The following is a 14577-nucleotide window of genomic DNA, read 5'->3' as shown; positions in this document are numbered from 1 at the left end:
AATGCTAAAACATTAGCCTACATTAGCATGCTAAAATGTAAAATAAAATATATTTAGCTGGGAATGTTTATGCTGTGTTCAAGTTGATTCAGAGTTACTGTAACTACTTGTAACATTCATGACAAAACTGGAGTTCTAACTATGAGTCAGCCTACTTTCTTTCACATATGGTCATGAGCTTTAGGTAATGACCAAACTGATATTATGGATACAAGCCACCAGGGTGGCTGAAATGACCCATAAAGATAGGCTTGGGGAGCTCAGACATCTGGAAGGAGCTCAGAGAAAAACTCCTTCACTTTGAAAGAAGCCAGCTGAAGTGGCTCAGACATCTGACTCAGATACCTCTTGAGATTGTCCCTGTGGAGATATATTGAGCATGTCCAAGTGGGAGGAGACCCTTGGCAGATCAAGAACATGTTCAAAAGGTTACATATCCAACCTGGCTAAGATACACCTCAAGATCAATTAAGATCTAGATCTGTAACAATGACAATGGAATATAAATATTGCAGAAACAGAGTATTTAGAAGGCACATTGATGAATCAGCTATTTTTATTCTTCAGTCCTCACAAAGAGCTCTGGTAATTTATTTATAAATAATTATGCTGCTTGCTTCAAAAAGTACTTGTATGGGAAAATAACACCTTTAATAATGTTATGATATATATTCATGCTCCTGTTTGCAACAGCAACTAATGGCAGATGGGACTTGTTAGCTCCCTTATCTGTACTTAAATACACAACGAGTGTAGTGGGAGGGCTTACAGTTCACAAAACTAGATCAATAAGGGCCAGTTAACAAACTCACAAACAGTAGGCTGTACTGATCCAGTTCTGAGGTAAATGGGGGAAACGATGCACATTAAAAAGTGAAAGCAGACAAATGAAACTGCTCACCATGTTTTTATTTACTCCTTAGACTTTATAGCTTTTAGCCCGACATGAAATAGTTTAGTTAAACTTACACTGAATGTACAGAGTAATTGGATCACCAACTCTTCATGACAATTGCTTCTATTAAACCATTTTATCACCATAGACTGAGACAGTCCAAATGTTTACAAAAACAGGGATGTGATGGGGCTGTAGCAGTATTTATTTAGGGTCTTATAGTATAATTGTCTTAAATCATGACTGATCAAATTGATTGATTGACTTTATGATTATTACTGTATTCACATTTACTCTACATACCTGGTCAAGTATTGCTTTAAGGAAAAGGTTTTGACGTTTGAAATCAGTGTGGTATGATTTTACTGTAAATATGCTTTCATACAGCTCAGTCCCAGAGGGGATTGTTTTCCACCTCCAGCCACTGAATGCTTGTTTTTAATTTTATTATACTCTCTTTTGATCCTGCTGTTCAATGACAGAACAATCTCTGCTGTAGTAATGTTAGATAAATGCAGGAAAAACAAGAATTAAGAGGCAATTTCATATTTCAACCACTGCATCAGCTATTTTCATCAACACCTATTCATAATGATGGCTTATTTATACTCTACAATGACTGTTCCTTAGATGATGTCACGTACTCTGCAGTGTACAAACACACACACCACCCAGTGCAAAAACTGAATGTTGACATTTGCTTTAGTTTAGCATCTGTTGGAAGTTTTTTCCCTCTGGCTTTGAGATATGATAATCTTGTTTTCAGGCCTTGCTTGTGTCCTATTTTTGAAGTCATCAGCAATTCAATTCAGGACACGTTTAACATGAGGACTGATTGTATGAACTGACATTGGACAACATGTAGGAGATTGGTGGGGCCTTGCTGTTTCATAAACGTTCAAAACTTTAGACTAGATTTCAGTTAACTATTATGAGTCAGGTGGACAGAGGGAAGCCAAGCCTCAGTGAAGGGGAAGGCTGGCTGAACCAACAATGTCCTGATGTGTTACAAGTGTCACTTTATTATCAGTTAGTCATTACCACACGAGAATGAGATATTAGTATAAATCCTGTAAACAAACAAGACTATTGCCAAGACAATTGGCAGCTTCAACGCTACAGTTTACATTGTGTTCTACCGGACTGGACTTGGCAGGAAGTCTATTAGACTGTTTGATGGCACAAAACAGAAAGATGGTGCTGTTTTTACACAGGCAATAAAGTGAAGCTCTCAAAGTTTCTGGAAATTGCAGAGTAAAGTGACACATATAAAACTGAATAAAACTTATAAACTAACAAGAACATGTCACTGAAGAAATGCTCTGTGGACAGAGAATGAGTGACTAACTGGCTATACTCAGCAACGGTTTCATATATACTGTAGATCAGTAACTACAAAACAGCAGCATGTTGTGTTTATAATGTGATGGTTTGTTGGGGTAAAGATTTCATTTCTACACTTACCAGAGACTTTGGGTTTGTCAGAGCATGAGGGACTGGGTTTTGGTCCCTTGTTGCTAAACGACATGAAGAGGTGTTGACAGAACTCTTCAGGGAGTTCGCTCTCCAGGAACGTCTGCATGAAGACCTTAAAGCCCTCAAAGTCAATCTCCTAAAAAGAACATGACAAGACAGGAATAGAACATGTAGTTTGCCATGGTGAGTTGCACTTATCACTTAAAAGGCTTCCAGAAAAATATAGACAATTTTCAGTATGGTTTAAATATGTTGGTATGTTTTACCCTTTGGGGGAAATCTATGATCATTTGCAAAAGGTTACAGAATTCATGTTGCAGATTTGTGTTCTCAGAAAGACGCCTTAAGTGTTGTTTGGGCTGTGGGCGGTGAAGATCTATTTTAGAGTAGTTTCAGTGTTTCTGCAGCTTGTCTCTTTGCATTCGGTACATGTGATGTGGTCTTTATTACTATCCATGTTTCTTAGGCTTCTAGCTTAATCCATCCTTCTGACTGTTTGGTTGAATCTATAAAAACTCATGTAAACTGACATAAAAGTGTTGCCTAGCATTTTGCTACACTTAGCTTGTGTTTGAGTAAGACACATTAGATGAGTAATATTTCCTTGTAAGTGGTTCGTTTAATTTCATTTTTAACTAAAACATATTTTTTATTGCTTCACTGTAGCTTGAAAGTTGAGTTATTCAGTGATATGAACACTCAGCAAAACACACCAACAATAAATTAGAGAGGGGAAGAAACAGCAGTTACCTGGCTGAGGATTTCCTGCTTCTGTTAACCCGCAGCATTTCAGAAGGAAAGAAACCCAACATGTTCAAGGATGCATCATGCAATTATTACATCCAAAATGTGTTAAATGTCCACAAAAACAAAAACATGACATGTAAACGTAGATTTACAGTGTTTTTCGTATATGTGTGTTTGTGTGTCTCTGTGCACCTGCATGTGGTGGGAAAAAAAAGGAATTATTCTCCACACCTCATTAATGCTGCTACACAACTGTTAAAGCTAAATATAAAATTCCAGCCTTGAAATGCTTTTGTTATGGTGGCATACCTGGATAAACGTTTAGCTGCAGGGGTGCATTCCAATTATTTTTAATGCGAAAATGACAGCTCACAGTTCAACCGTGTGTCAAAATATTTTTTGGGAAAAGTGAGAGTGCAAAATCTGTAAAGAATATAATAGAATCATTTTATGTTTAACTGTTTGCAGTTCTGTGTTTTAAATCAAACTTATTTATGGCAGACTTTTTTTTCAGGGAAAAGCACAGAAGAAAAGCAAGGCAAGAAAAACAGCAACCATAGCTCAAGAAACAGCCATTGTTCCATTTTTGTCAATGTGCAGCTAGTATGAGTATGTGCTGTATGAGGACTATACAGCTGGATTCAATACAGTATAAATGATCTGTTACATAATGCAGTATAAACTGTACATACCTCCTCTGGATTGTATTTAGCCAACACACCATCTCCATGGAACTCCTGCAGCACATCCTTCAGCTTCTTGGTTGAGTCTGAGCAAAAACATTAAGGACTTGTTACTGTATTTGTGTGTTGTGTTCTACAGTTTATGTTTGAAAACTTTTGCCTCCTCTCCTCATGAGTATTGATTTTAAACACTAATTTACAGAACTAAACTCAGTAAGCAATAGCATGTGTGGGATAATACAGTTTAAACAACAAATGTATCCTGTTACTGCAAATGATTTTCTTCTTGAAGATTTACAGCATCTGCAGGGAGATACGCACCCCCATTTGTGAGTCAGAGCTGTGAAAAAGTAGCCTACACTACTGACTGCCGAGGTCAATATCTCATTTAAGATCTACAAACTGTACACAAACCTGCAATTTTTTTGTGGTTTTAGTGATATCAACTGTTGGGGCTTTGAAACTATATAATCTTACCTGAACTTCAATACATGCAGCTACAAAATCCAGAAAAATTGAGCTAAATTAGCAAAATTATTTAGATGAATAATACATGTAAACACTGTAATATTTTCTTGAAACAAGTCAGAATAAGCAAGACTGCTGTGAAACAAATCTAGAAAACATTTTAACTTATACTAAAACCAGGCTGAAACAATGGGACTGGTAAATTCTTTTTTGTTTCTTCTTGTTTCAAGAGGGGGTTGTTTCAGCACTCAGTTACAGACAAAAATAACTTGAACAGAGTTACTGTGATAATTACTGCATGCTGCAGAGTTTATGAGTCTTACTGCTAAATCAATTTGCTGCGCCACAGATACCAGGTTCTAATGCTACTGAAGTTAATTAGAAGTACCATTTTATCACATGCACTGGAGCGCCTGGTTCATCTCTAAGTATAAGCCAGTCCCTGCTCATCACAAATTACATTAAGATGCTTGTTTAAGTTTGTGCTTCATATTAGCTACTTTGTCTCCTACCTCTACACAGGCTTAATATGGCCCAGGAAAAAGGTAGATCTTTGGTTCCTCCCATTGATAAAGTTATGTCTGCTTCACAAGCAGGTTTGAGAAATGTGATTGCACATGCTATTAATGAGATTCCCATCAACAGCTGTGGTGGGAGTGCTACAATATTTTCCTAGTTATTATCAATAGCTATGAAACCTGGTAAAAGTATATTATGAACTCTAAAATACAGTATGTGTCTTCATAGACGGAATAGATAAAAATTAATTGTTTTCTGTCAGATTTCAGGCCAAACCTGCCAAAAATATCACACCTTGCACAGACCTATCTGTCTCTTGTTCAATAAGTTAAAAGTACATGAGCTGTAACATCTACTTTATGTTTACATACAGTAGATGCAACAGAATAAATGTCTGCATCTATTTAGATGTGCATTTGAGCTCCTCTTAACAGCTCTTTGGTTGGTTGTAATATTGTGTTGTTTCCTGCACTAATGGCTTTGGATCTTTGAATTTGTCAGGATTCATTTTACCAATGGTGTCTACAAATAAATGCCTCACATTGGACTGAGAGTGTGTCATCATTATTGACCATTTATTAGCGTGCAGTCTACTACACAGAACCATTTCAAAGCAGAGTGATTATGTATCCACTGATTGCCTGTCACATTCAGCAGGCACTGCTGAATTACAATGTATTTTCTCAATCAGGCTAATGATTGAGGACAAGTCTTATTTCATGTTTTTAGATTCAGAAACACACTGAAGATGTTTTTTTACCTTGAAAGGTAAAAATTCTCTCTCTAATGCAGCACTCTCCTACACTACACACATTAGCAAGTATATCACATAAAGAGAAACTCTAATTGTTGCAAGTCTGATCTCAGGTGCCTGCCTAGGCACAAAGCTATTAAAATGTTATGAAAATGTGTACAGCTCACTTTAATGAGAAGGAAGGGAGAAATACAGTGGGGTGGGAGTGTGTGAAGGGAGAGATGAGGAGGGAAGGTAAGGCGATGTGATGCCCTTTGTTGCAGCTCACAGAATGGGATATTTTATAACCTGTAGCTGCACAGCACACAAAGAGTTGCCCGGAGCTCATTGAAACATGATTATCCAAATCTGTCTTGCATGCACACATGCCTGCACGCACATGTGCACACACACCAAGACTCTTTGGTTCTCTCTTGCTGCTTTGCTTTTTTCATTCCGCTCTCTGCTTTTCATTCCCACACAATTGTAATTTCAAGCTACAATGTGAAGCCTCATGTTGGTGAAACATGTTCTTGCTTAATTCAACAAACTCCACAGCCACCCACAAAGCAAATATTTGCAAAACATGGAAACAACAACCAGGACCTGATTGGCTCTTGAGTGCAGCATCCGCGGGAAAGAGCACGGGAGTCCCTCAGAGTAGGGAACAATGTTGTCACCAGGCACAGAGCAATTAAAGGGAGAAATGTCATTACCAAGTGAAACAGTGGTAGAAGAGATCCTGGGCGAAAAGCATTAATTATTAAGATTCATACGCAGTGCTCTGAATAGCAAATAAAAGAGACAATGGTTGAAATGGTTTGAAGATTTCGTGTTTGGCAGTATTAGCTGAAATATATTCAACCACTGTATCTAGCCTGCTATTATACAAGGAGAGCTGACACAAAAAGCACTCAGGATCTATAAAGGTTGGACACCAAGTGACTCTATTTCTTGTCTATAGTTAGCTCCATCGTTTGTCTTCTTACAAACGATTTACTGTGACTGGCTTTTTGCACTTCCAAAGCTGGTCCAAAACTATGTGTGGGTGGTGCACAACATCCTGCGGTCAGCCTGCCAGGTATCGTCATATTTTCCATCCCTGGTACCGTTTCAAATGATGAAATGTGTCAACATCTTGGAGCGTAACATAAACTCCAGGCATCCAGAGCACAGTCTGGTGAGCAGAGGAGCCATTTGTTGGGTTGCGAATGAATCATTCAGAGCTCAAATGGCACCACACAGATTAAATGCTTGAGCAGCTTGAGCAGCTTGAGCTTCCTACATCAGCAAGACGAATACGCAGCCGGCAATTACAACGTCAAAATTTTATCATTAGAAGAAGGGATGTTTGAGATTAACCACAGTGAGCTGAATTGCACTGCAGTTTACAGCATTCACGGGAACTGTCTCTTGTTATTGTTAAATCTGTGGTTTGATGCTATCAGAAAGATTTTGTGTTTGTGTATGTCTTGGTGTGCAGGGAGTTCTGTGAATGCATTTGTCTCCATGTGTGAGGATGATTACTGAAGATATGAAAGCAGAACTCTGACTCATGCTAACTTTTCCAACAACCCGAAGTGATGAAGTGCAAATTTTCCCTCAAGTCAAAACACATGGCAAAACTTTTGCAAACTGGGGGAAACTGCAGAGACACAACACAGACACAAGGCAACAAGCAGAGGAACACTGAACATTTTGGGAAAGACAGCATATTGTTTTGCTTTCTTACCAGGATTTACTTGGAAGTAGAAAGAGCCTGATTCAAGATGTGCTTAGCTTATTTGCTTAGCACAAAAAGCTAACCTTCACCAAAACAGGAAAAATACATCTAAACCTAAGCTGTATTTCCATATTGTAGCTTGTTAGCAAACAAACTAGCCACCAATACATTCAAACATTTGAAGGCGACAACTCATGATGAGGACAGGAGTCACTGTGCCCAACTGTTGCTGCTCTGTAATTCAGGCATTATACTTACATTTACTTAAAAATGACTGCTTTAGAGTACCTGTTTTATTCCTTTTGTGGGGAAGCATCATTCACAAAAATGCCACAAAAAAACAGATTTCAGCTATTATGGGACCTGAAGAACAATAAAATGTTACCAGAGCTGTGTCATTCACAAAGCCATAACGACAGTCAGAGGGAGGGCTGAAACAATACTGTACAGTAGGCAATGTTTCAAATGTCAAATGTTGCAATGGAAGATGCTCACCTGGACAACAACCTACATAATAAAGACACTGAGGCAGAGTGTGAGGATTTTCTAACAACTATGCTGAACTCAATGAGATGTCATGCCAAAATACTCAGACAAATAACAAACCAGTAACACATTTAAACTCGAAATTCATTCTGACTTTTGACATAATCTGTTTGTCCTCCTGCAGAGAAAGGGAGACTATCTGTGCATGACTGTGCAATGGAACTGAACTGACTCATGATTTTCATTCATACCTAAGAGAAAAATCAAAATACAAGAAAAGTGGTGAATATGACACACTCACTTAAATCCCTCATACATGTTACTTATCCGTGCATATAAGTAGTTCTTGCAAGAGTTAATTAAGAGGCAAAAACTGATGTTTAACTTGCAATAATTGATATTTTGGCTATTTTGGAGCAGTGTAAAAGTTGTAAACATCTCTGCCATTTGATGCTGGGCAGGTTGTATATAATGAGTTTATCAGAGCTTGCAGTATGGGCTGATGAGAATAGTTAGAGTGAATCTAAACAGTAAATGGGCTGTAAAACCAAAACAGTGAGCTGAAAGATGCTAATCTTCAGCAGTGCCGAAAGAAACTGCAGAGTATGGTAATTATTTTCTGTTGGTTCATCACTACAAGTGACTGTACTCAAAATACACAAAATCATTTGATCTGTTGATGACATAAAAATATTACATCCATACAGGAGATGTTTATTATCTACACACAAAATCTGCCACATTTTATCAAATCCTAGTTAAAGACATCCCCAACATTAACCACAGGTTGAAGATTTAAAAATTAAAAGTTTTCCACTGTTATTAACTTTTGCCTAGAGAATGAGTACCTACAATGGGTGTCTGAGGGTGCGATATATCACATATCACTTGGAAAATGACTGTTAGCATTAAGAAGCCTACAAAAAAAATACAGGATCTCCTTCACACCATCAGACACAGACAGAGAGTACCTCTCCTACTCACACTGAGTGTATTCCTGTAGCAGGGCAAATTCAGCTGGGGTCAGCGTGACCCATTTGTCCTGGCTGCTCATTGTGTTCCCACTTCGTCTCTTTGTCCGCCAAGCATTCCCTGGGCAGCAGCACACAGTGGGGCGTCACACTGGAAAACAACAATAGACATCAGATCACCTGCTCCATTAAGAGCTGCAGATATCTCTTTTTACTTAATGGCTGTGAAAATAACAAAGCAGGTTGAAAGCACCAGTGCTGTGGCTGAATTGACAGAGAGCTGGAGATGACTGATCGTAATGGGAGCCAAATCAGTTGTTGGTGCACTGTAAAAGGTCAAAAGTAAATTTATCAGTACATACTGATATTTTAAAACATCGGTTTGTCTCAGTTCCTACAACACTGATATTTTGGACATTTGAGATTTCCCTGTTTTCCTGCTTGTCTGATTCTCTCTCTGCAGCTGTCATTTCAAAAACTCGGCAGTATGACAGCCAAAATATCCCTCTGCCTCTTGATCGCCATGTTTGTTGAAGATGGTGCAATGATTTGACATTTCAGTTGCTGACATTCATATTTGTCAGCCAGTGTAGGATGGAGAATTAAATGTTTAACACAAGCCAGAATCCACCATAATTGGAAGTTGATGGAGACATTTCATTGATAAAAAGAAAAGTTAAAATCACATTATAGGGAGCATTTGAAAAAAATGTAAGTGGGGTAATATAACAGATGACTATGCTGTATACAGTATATTGCAGTACTTTATGCCCGGTGTCCTACCTAACATTTTTGATTTAAAAAAAACATTCAAATATTGCTTACTTAATTTCTTTGGTAAAAACAAAACAAAAAAGTCACAAATTGCTCCAGTGACAATTAAACCCACAATGCTCTATTAAGCTACATAATGTCACATTAGAGATGTCACTGCAGCATCTGGAAAACAGAAATATTAGCCATTATCAGGTTTCCTGTTGGTCTACTAGTGTTTGTGCCTCTGTAACATTTGGAAAATCCAAATAATCCATCCATTCATCCATTCTCTTCCACTTATAAAAGCATATCAAGATAATACATAGGAACATTTTCTTACTGATAAAACACAGAATGTATGTATTTCTCAAAAGAAAGAACAGCAACACAAAAAGTCTATCATCAGCTCAAGTGTTTGTCATGAAATGCCTGCAACAAGTGGAAGAGTCCTTGTATGAAAAAAATGCCTAATTTGGGCATGTCAATCTCCCTTGCATCAGCCTGACTGGTTGCTATGATGATAACGTGATCGAGTTCAAGATAAATGGGCTTTTGTAGGCTGGTGCTTATATTTTTGCAACGGAGTCCAATATGCAGTGTTTCACAGGAAGGTAAATTGGAAGCCATCAATGTTTCTGCTAGAAATATTTTTAAAATAGTGTTTAGACCATCATGACATACACAACATTTTAATGTTTGCAGCTGTTTTAAAGGAGAATGATGCACTTGGGGGAAGGGAAAATACAGAGCATCAATCATGTGAATAAAAAAGTATGTCAAAAAATGAATTTAGTTTCAGGTTTTATGGGTTTGTATTATGAAACTGTGACTCAGGAGGAACTGCCATCATATCAGCAGGTGGATAACGTGCCTCACTGATCTTTGCCATTTCATAAAAGCCAAGTGTCAACCTGATATTTTGTATTGCCAAGATGATTTATTAGTTCAGCATATACAGTATATATTTCATTGTCAGTTTTATTGTTGAAAAGATCAGCTGGACTGATTAGCACAACATCATGATTCTGCTGTTGAGATTTATATGCCCTCACAGTAGAATGAGTGTGCAATTGTATGTTTGTGTAGGTGTCACTCAGACATCTGTGTGGGTGCCTGTATGTGTTGTGTGTGTGTGTGTGTCTGTGTGTGTATCATTGCCCCAATTAGTGGGAACTTGAACACTGGATCAACAAGTGGGCATGTTCATTCACACAGATGATGTGTGTGCATAGGTGCATGCGTGTGACTATAAAACACTGATGTGCTTTTAGTGACATATAAATGTCTAATTTTGTTTGGACTTTGGACTTTGCACTTTTAATCTGTGCCTGTGTTCATGCAAGTATGTGTGTGCATCCATGCGTGAATACACGTGCAGAAAATTCCTTTGTGATGCCATATTTTACCTTGAAGAACCCCTGCAAGAAGGGGTGATTGTATAAACAAAAGCTGTGTAAATTATTAACAGAGCATCATTTTTATTATATAGACTACACAGAAAAGGGAAAGCAACAGCCAACACAATGTGCAGCCACCAGTGTTGCTGTGTTAACACGCTGGGTGCGTGGGAATCAGCCTCCCTCGCATAAACTTTGATCTGCCTCTGGAGCTGAAACTAGGAAACGCTCCGCAACATCTTATTTAATGTTTCGCACAGACAGCAAAAAAAGCAGCTGATAGAGAATCTCCTCATTTATCTTATCTTTCTCTAGTGAGTCCAACACAGTGACACCATCATATAGCACTGATGTGTGCAGTGTAGTCCTACTGTGCAGTGCACTGTAATCATCCTCTTTCTCTTTCCGGTGTTGCCTAATGCAGTGCATCCTCACAAAACACTCTGGCATCTTTTCAACAATCAAAATCCAGCTCCATGAATGTTATCAGATTGGCTTTGTTGTCTTCCAGTGGTGCAGTGACGGGATTCAACAGCCAGCGTGGATCCATGTGCAACACCCCACTGACAGAGGATCTTAGCTGAGACACCACTGATGCCATGACACAAGATGCAGCACAGTAGTGGCCACTGCGACATAAAGCACCATGAATGAGATGAGATATCAACATGCCGCTCACCTGCTGCAGCGCTGGACTTAACCACCAAGAGAAGATGAGGGAGGAGTCCTCCAGGCAGATGTTTTCAGATGAAGCTCCTCACTCTCATTCCTGCCGTATCTTCCTCTGGATCCTCTCTCAACTGCAAGGCAAGAGTGGGTGTTTGTAATTAGGTGGAGTGTGTATACATATATATATATATATATATATATATATATATATATATATATATATGTATATATATATGTGTGTGTGCAAATGAGAGAAAACGAAGGAGCAGCAGCAGCCCTCACTGCTGCATGTCAGTGTATGAGTATGTGGATGGGGTAGTGTTTGTTTTTCTCCCGTAGTGTCTGGTCAGAGCAGCAGCATCGCCGGGGATGTGGAGTGGTGAGTGAGAGAGAGAGAGAGAGAGAGACTGCACTGCCTGCAATGATCAGTTTCCATACTCCCGCTCACTCACGTCACATCCCTCCATCCCTCCCCTTAATCGCTCTGGTCCTCACCTTCCCCTCCCTTCTCTGACAAACCCTGAGGTCCTATGCTCTCCTGCTTTTTCTCTGGCTTTCTCATCTCTCTCTCTCTCTACTACTCCCCACCTTCCTCATTCTCTCAAGCATCTCTACTCTGCCACTTGCACCATCAGTCGACCATAGCATTCAACAGAGCGTAAGTGCAGCAACCTGTGGGATATCTTCTCCAGAGGGCTGAAGGAAGGCAGGAAAAAGAGAAAGATGAAGACAGAGAGGGAGAAGAGGGTGGGGGCTGAAGCACACAGAGAGACAAAAACATGGGAAATAGGGACAAACAGAGTGAGAGTGAGAGAGAGAGAGAGAGGTGGGGGCATCATGCAGGGGAACGGGAGTGGAGGGGAGATACTACTTGTGACCAATTTCTTCACAAAAACATGACAAATGAGATTTGAAAGCATTCATAGCAAGCATGAAGAGAGGTCTTGCAACGTGTGTCCTGTACTTATACATGACTACAGATTGGTGGTTAAGGGTGCACCTACGCAAAGTACTGTGTTTACTGTACTGTTTAAGTGGATTAACCCAAATAAATAGAAGTAATGTAGCTGAAAGGTCCAATGTAATCACATTCAATTGACAGACTCACGAATTGTCACTGGTAATTAAGGGATACGTGAGATTTCACTGCAATGATGTAGCTAGTTGAATATGCTTAGTCATTTTTTTTACTAGGTGGCTAGGTGGGGATTTTGTCCAGTGTACATAAAATATTTACATCTACATACATAGGGTTTAAAATATACATGTAATCAGAAAAACCCAATACGTTTCCAAAAAACTCATTCTCGGTTATTTTGATTGTTTACCAATATGCAGAGCACCGACTTCCGGGTTTCTGACGACCACCATTCAAATTGAACCGCGCCACTCAGGAAGCTACGTAGCTACATTATTAGCATGCTAACGCTAATGGCGAATCAGCATTAATAATTATTTACCTGACATTTTTTGCGTTTGGCGTCTTCACGTCTTGCCGACTGTGCTGTCGTTGTTATTCTTTTCTTTTTAGGCATGCCGTAGAGCGATGTAAAGTGTTTATACCGATAATACACAATACACAGTAGTAAAGCACAACCACACCAAGGCACGTCGGAATTAAGACAACTAAATGAGCTGTACTGAGTCGCGCGCATTGTCACAGAATTACCGTACATGCTAAATGTATGCGCAAGTTTTTTTTAATACCTGTAAACTCGTTGCTTCAAAAACAGGAGAAAGAGAGTATGAACAGAAATGAACAAGGTGATTATTTATATTTTCAGCTATTATAGTATTCCAAGTCTCAAAAACATGTATAAGAATAAGTAAAAATAACTTAGTTTTGCTTTGGTTACCAAACACAATAATATACTGTATGTACACATTCATATACATACTGGTACTCCCTGCACAGGCTTGAGAGGACAGTATACCTACTCAAATGTATTAAGTTCCTGAAGCCCACTATAATCTTAAATGGGAACTCCACATGCACAATAGCTTTGCATGGCAACTACAGTATGATGAAAGTAAAAAACTATGATTAAGGTAAGAAGAGGGCTAGGCAACGAGAATAACTGGATATGATTAGAGAATGATCATGATTACTATAAATAAAAAGGTTAAGAAGGGAGGTGATCTCCAGTCTCCTGCATCAAAGTCAGAGGCACTGTTAAAGCCCTGACCTCCCCACTTAAATCTTGAGACGTGGAATGGTCTAAAATGGCCTTAAGTCCTTGATATACTGGAGAAGAAAAGGTATGATAGAGCATTTTGAGCATTTTTACAATGTACATGAAAATATCAATCAAAAAAGATTATCTTTCTAAATAGTCACATCTCAAAGGTTAAAACAACCTTTTCTTCGGTATAATTTTGTTACTAAATCACGGTACAGCTGCTTGAGGCAACATGTTTTCAGCCATCATTAATATTCCAAATGGTGTAATTGACATTTTAGGCATTTAATTGACACTCTTATGCAGAGGGATGCATGATGAGTACACATGTTGAAATGACCTCAGAATCTTAGGTGGCTACACTGAATGCAATCAATAGTAATGAAGCAGGGGTTATAGCCACATCATTAACACATGCAATGTAAGAAATCTTTCCAGTTAGCAGAGAATGGCCATAAACTGTTGAGAAAACAAGCACAATTGAGATTATAAAATGAGATTCGATTTAGCGAATAAATAGGTGCACACTCTTTCTCAGCATAGCTTACATTAACTTGAAATAGATCAATAAAGCACAAAAAAATCAATAGTGACAATCGACATTTATAACAGCACAAGCATTTAAAACCAGTGTATCCTATGAATAGACTTGTGTGTGTTCAGTCAACCTAATAAGAAAAGGCTGTAATTCTCAGAAATCAACTGTTTCCCAGGAATTATGTTTATATGCAACTAATTTGCAACAGAAATGTTTTAAGAGAAACGTAATGCCATGCAAATGATTTTCTAAAATCAACATATCAGGGAAATGTTTTTAATGACTGTAAATGCGATGTTATAAAATGTTCATACAGAGCAATCTAAATGTTTATTG

General features: G+C 38.5%; 1 protein-coding gene across 2 annotated transcripts in view; it reads right to left on the bottom strand.

Annotated features, from left to right (window-relative positions):
• dgkb (diacylglycerol kinase, beta) overlaps nucleotides 1-11735 on the bottom strand; it is a 58648-nt gene extending 46913 nt beyond the window's left edge. Inside the window, exons 1-5 of one of the 2 annotated variants that reach the window (XM_018676135.2) lie at nucleotides 11534-11735; nucleotides 8715-8852; nucleotides 3811-3887; nucleotides 3122-3142; nucleotides 2360-2507 (exon numbers count right to left, since the gene is read on the bottom strand). In XM_018676135.2, coding sequence (XP_018531651.1) covers nucleotides 2360-2507; nucleotides 3122-3142; nucleotides 3811-3887; nucleotides 8715-8784 — 316 coding nt within the window. In that variant the 5' untranslated portion in view covers nucleotides 8785-8852; nucleotides 11534-11735. The remainder of the gene's footprint in view (nucleotides 1-2359; nucleotides 2508-3121; nucleotides 3143-3810; nucleotides 3888-8714; nucleotides 8853-11533) is intronic. The other variant, XM_018676137.2, reaches the window with a different exon arrangement.
• Between the last annotated feature and the right edge of the window lie 2842 nt (nucleotides 11736-14577).

The sequence above is a fragment of the Lates calcarifer genome, linkage group LG15, assembly GCF_001640805.2.
Source record: "Lates calcarifer isolate ASB-BC8 linkage group LG15, TLL_Latcal_v3, whole genome shotgun sequence".
Classification (NCBI taxonomy): Eukaryota; Metazoa; Chordata; class Actinopteri; family Centropomidae; genus Lates; species Lates calcarifer.
Note: the sequence above shows the minus strand (reverse complement) of the source record. Positions and strands in the feature narration are given on the sequence as shown.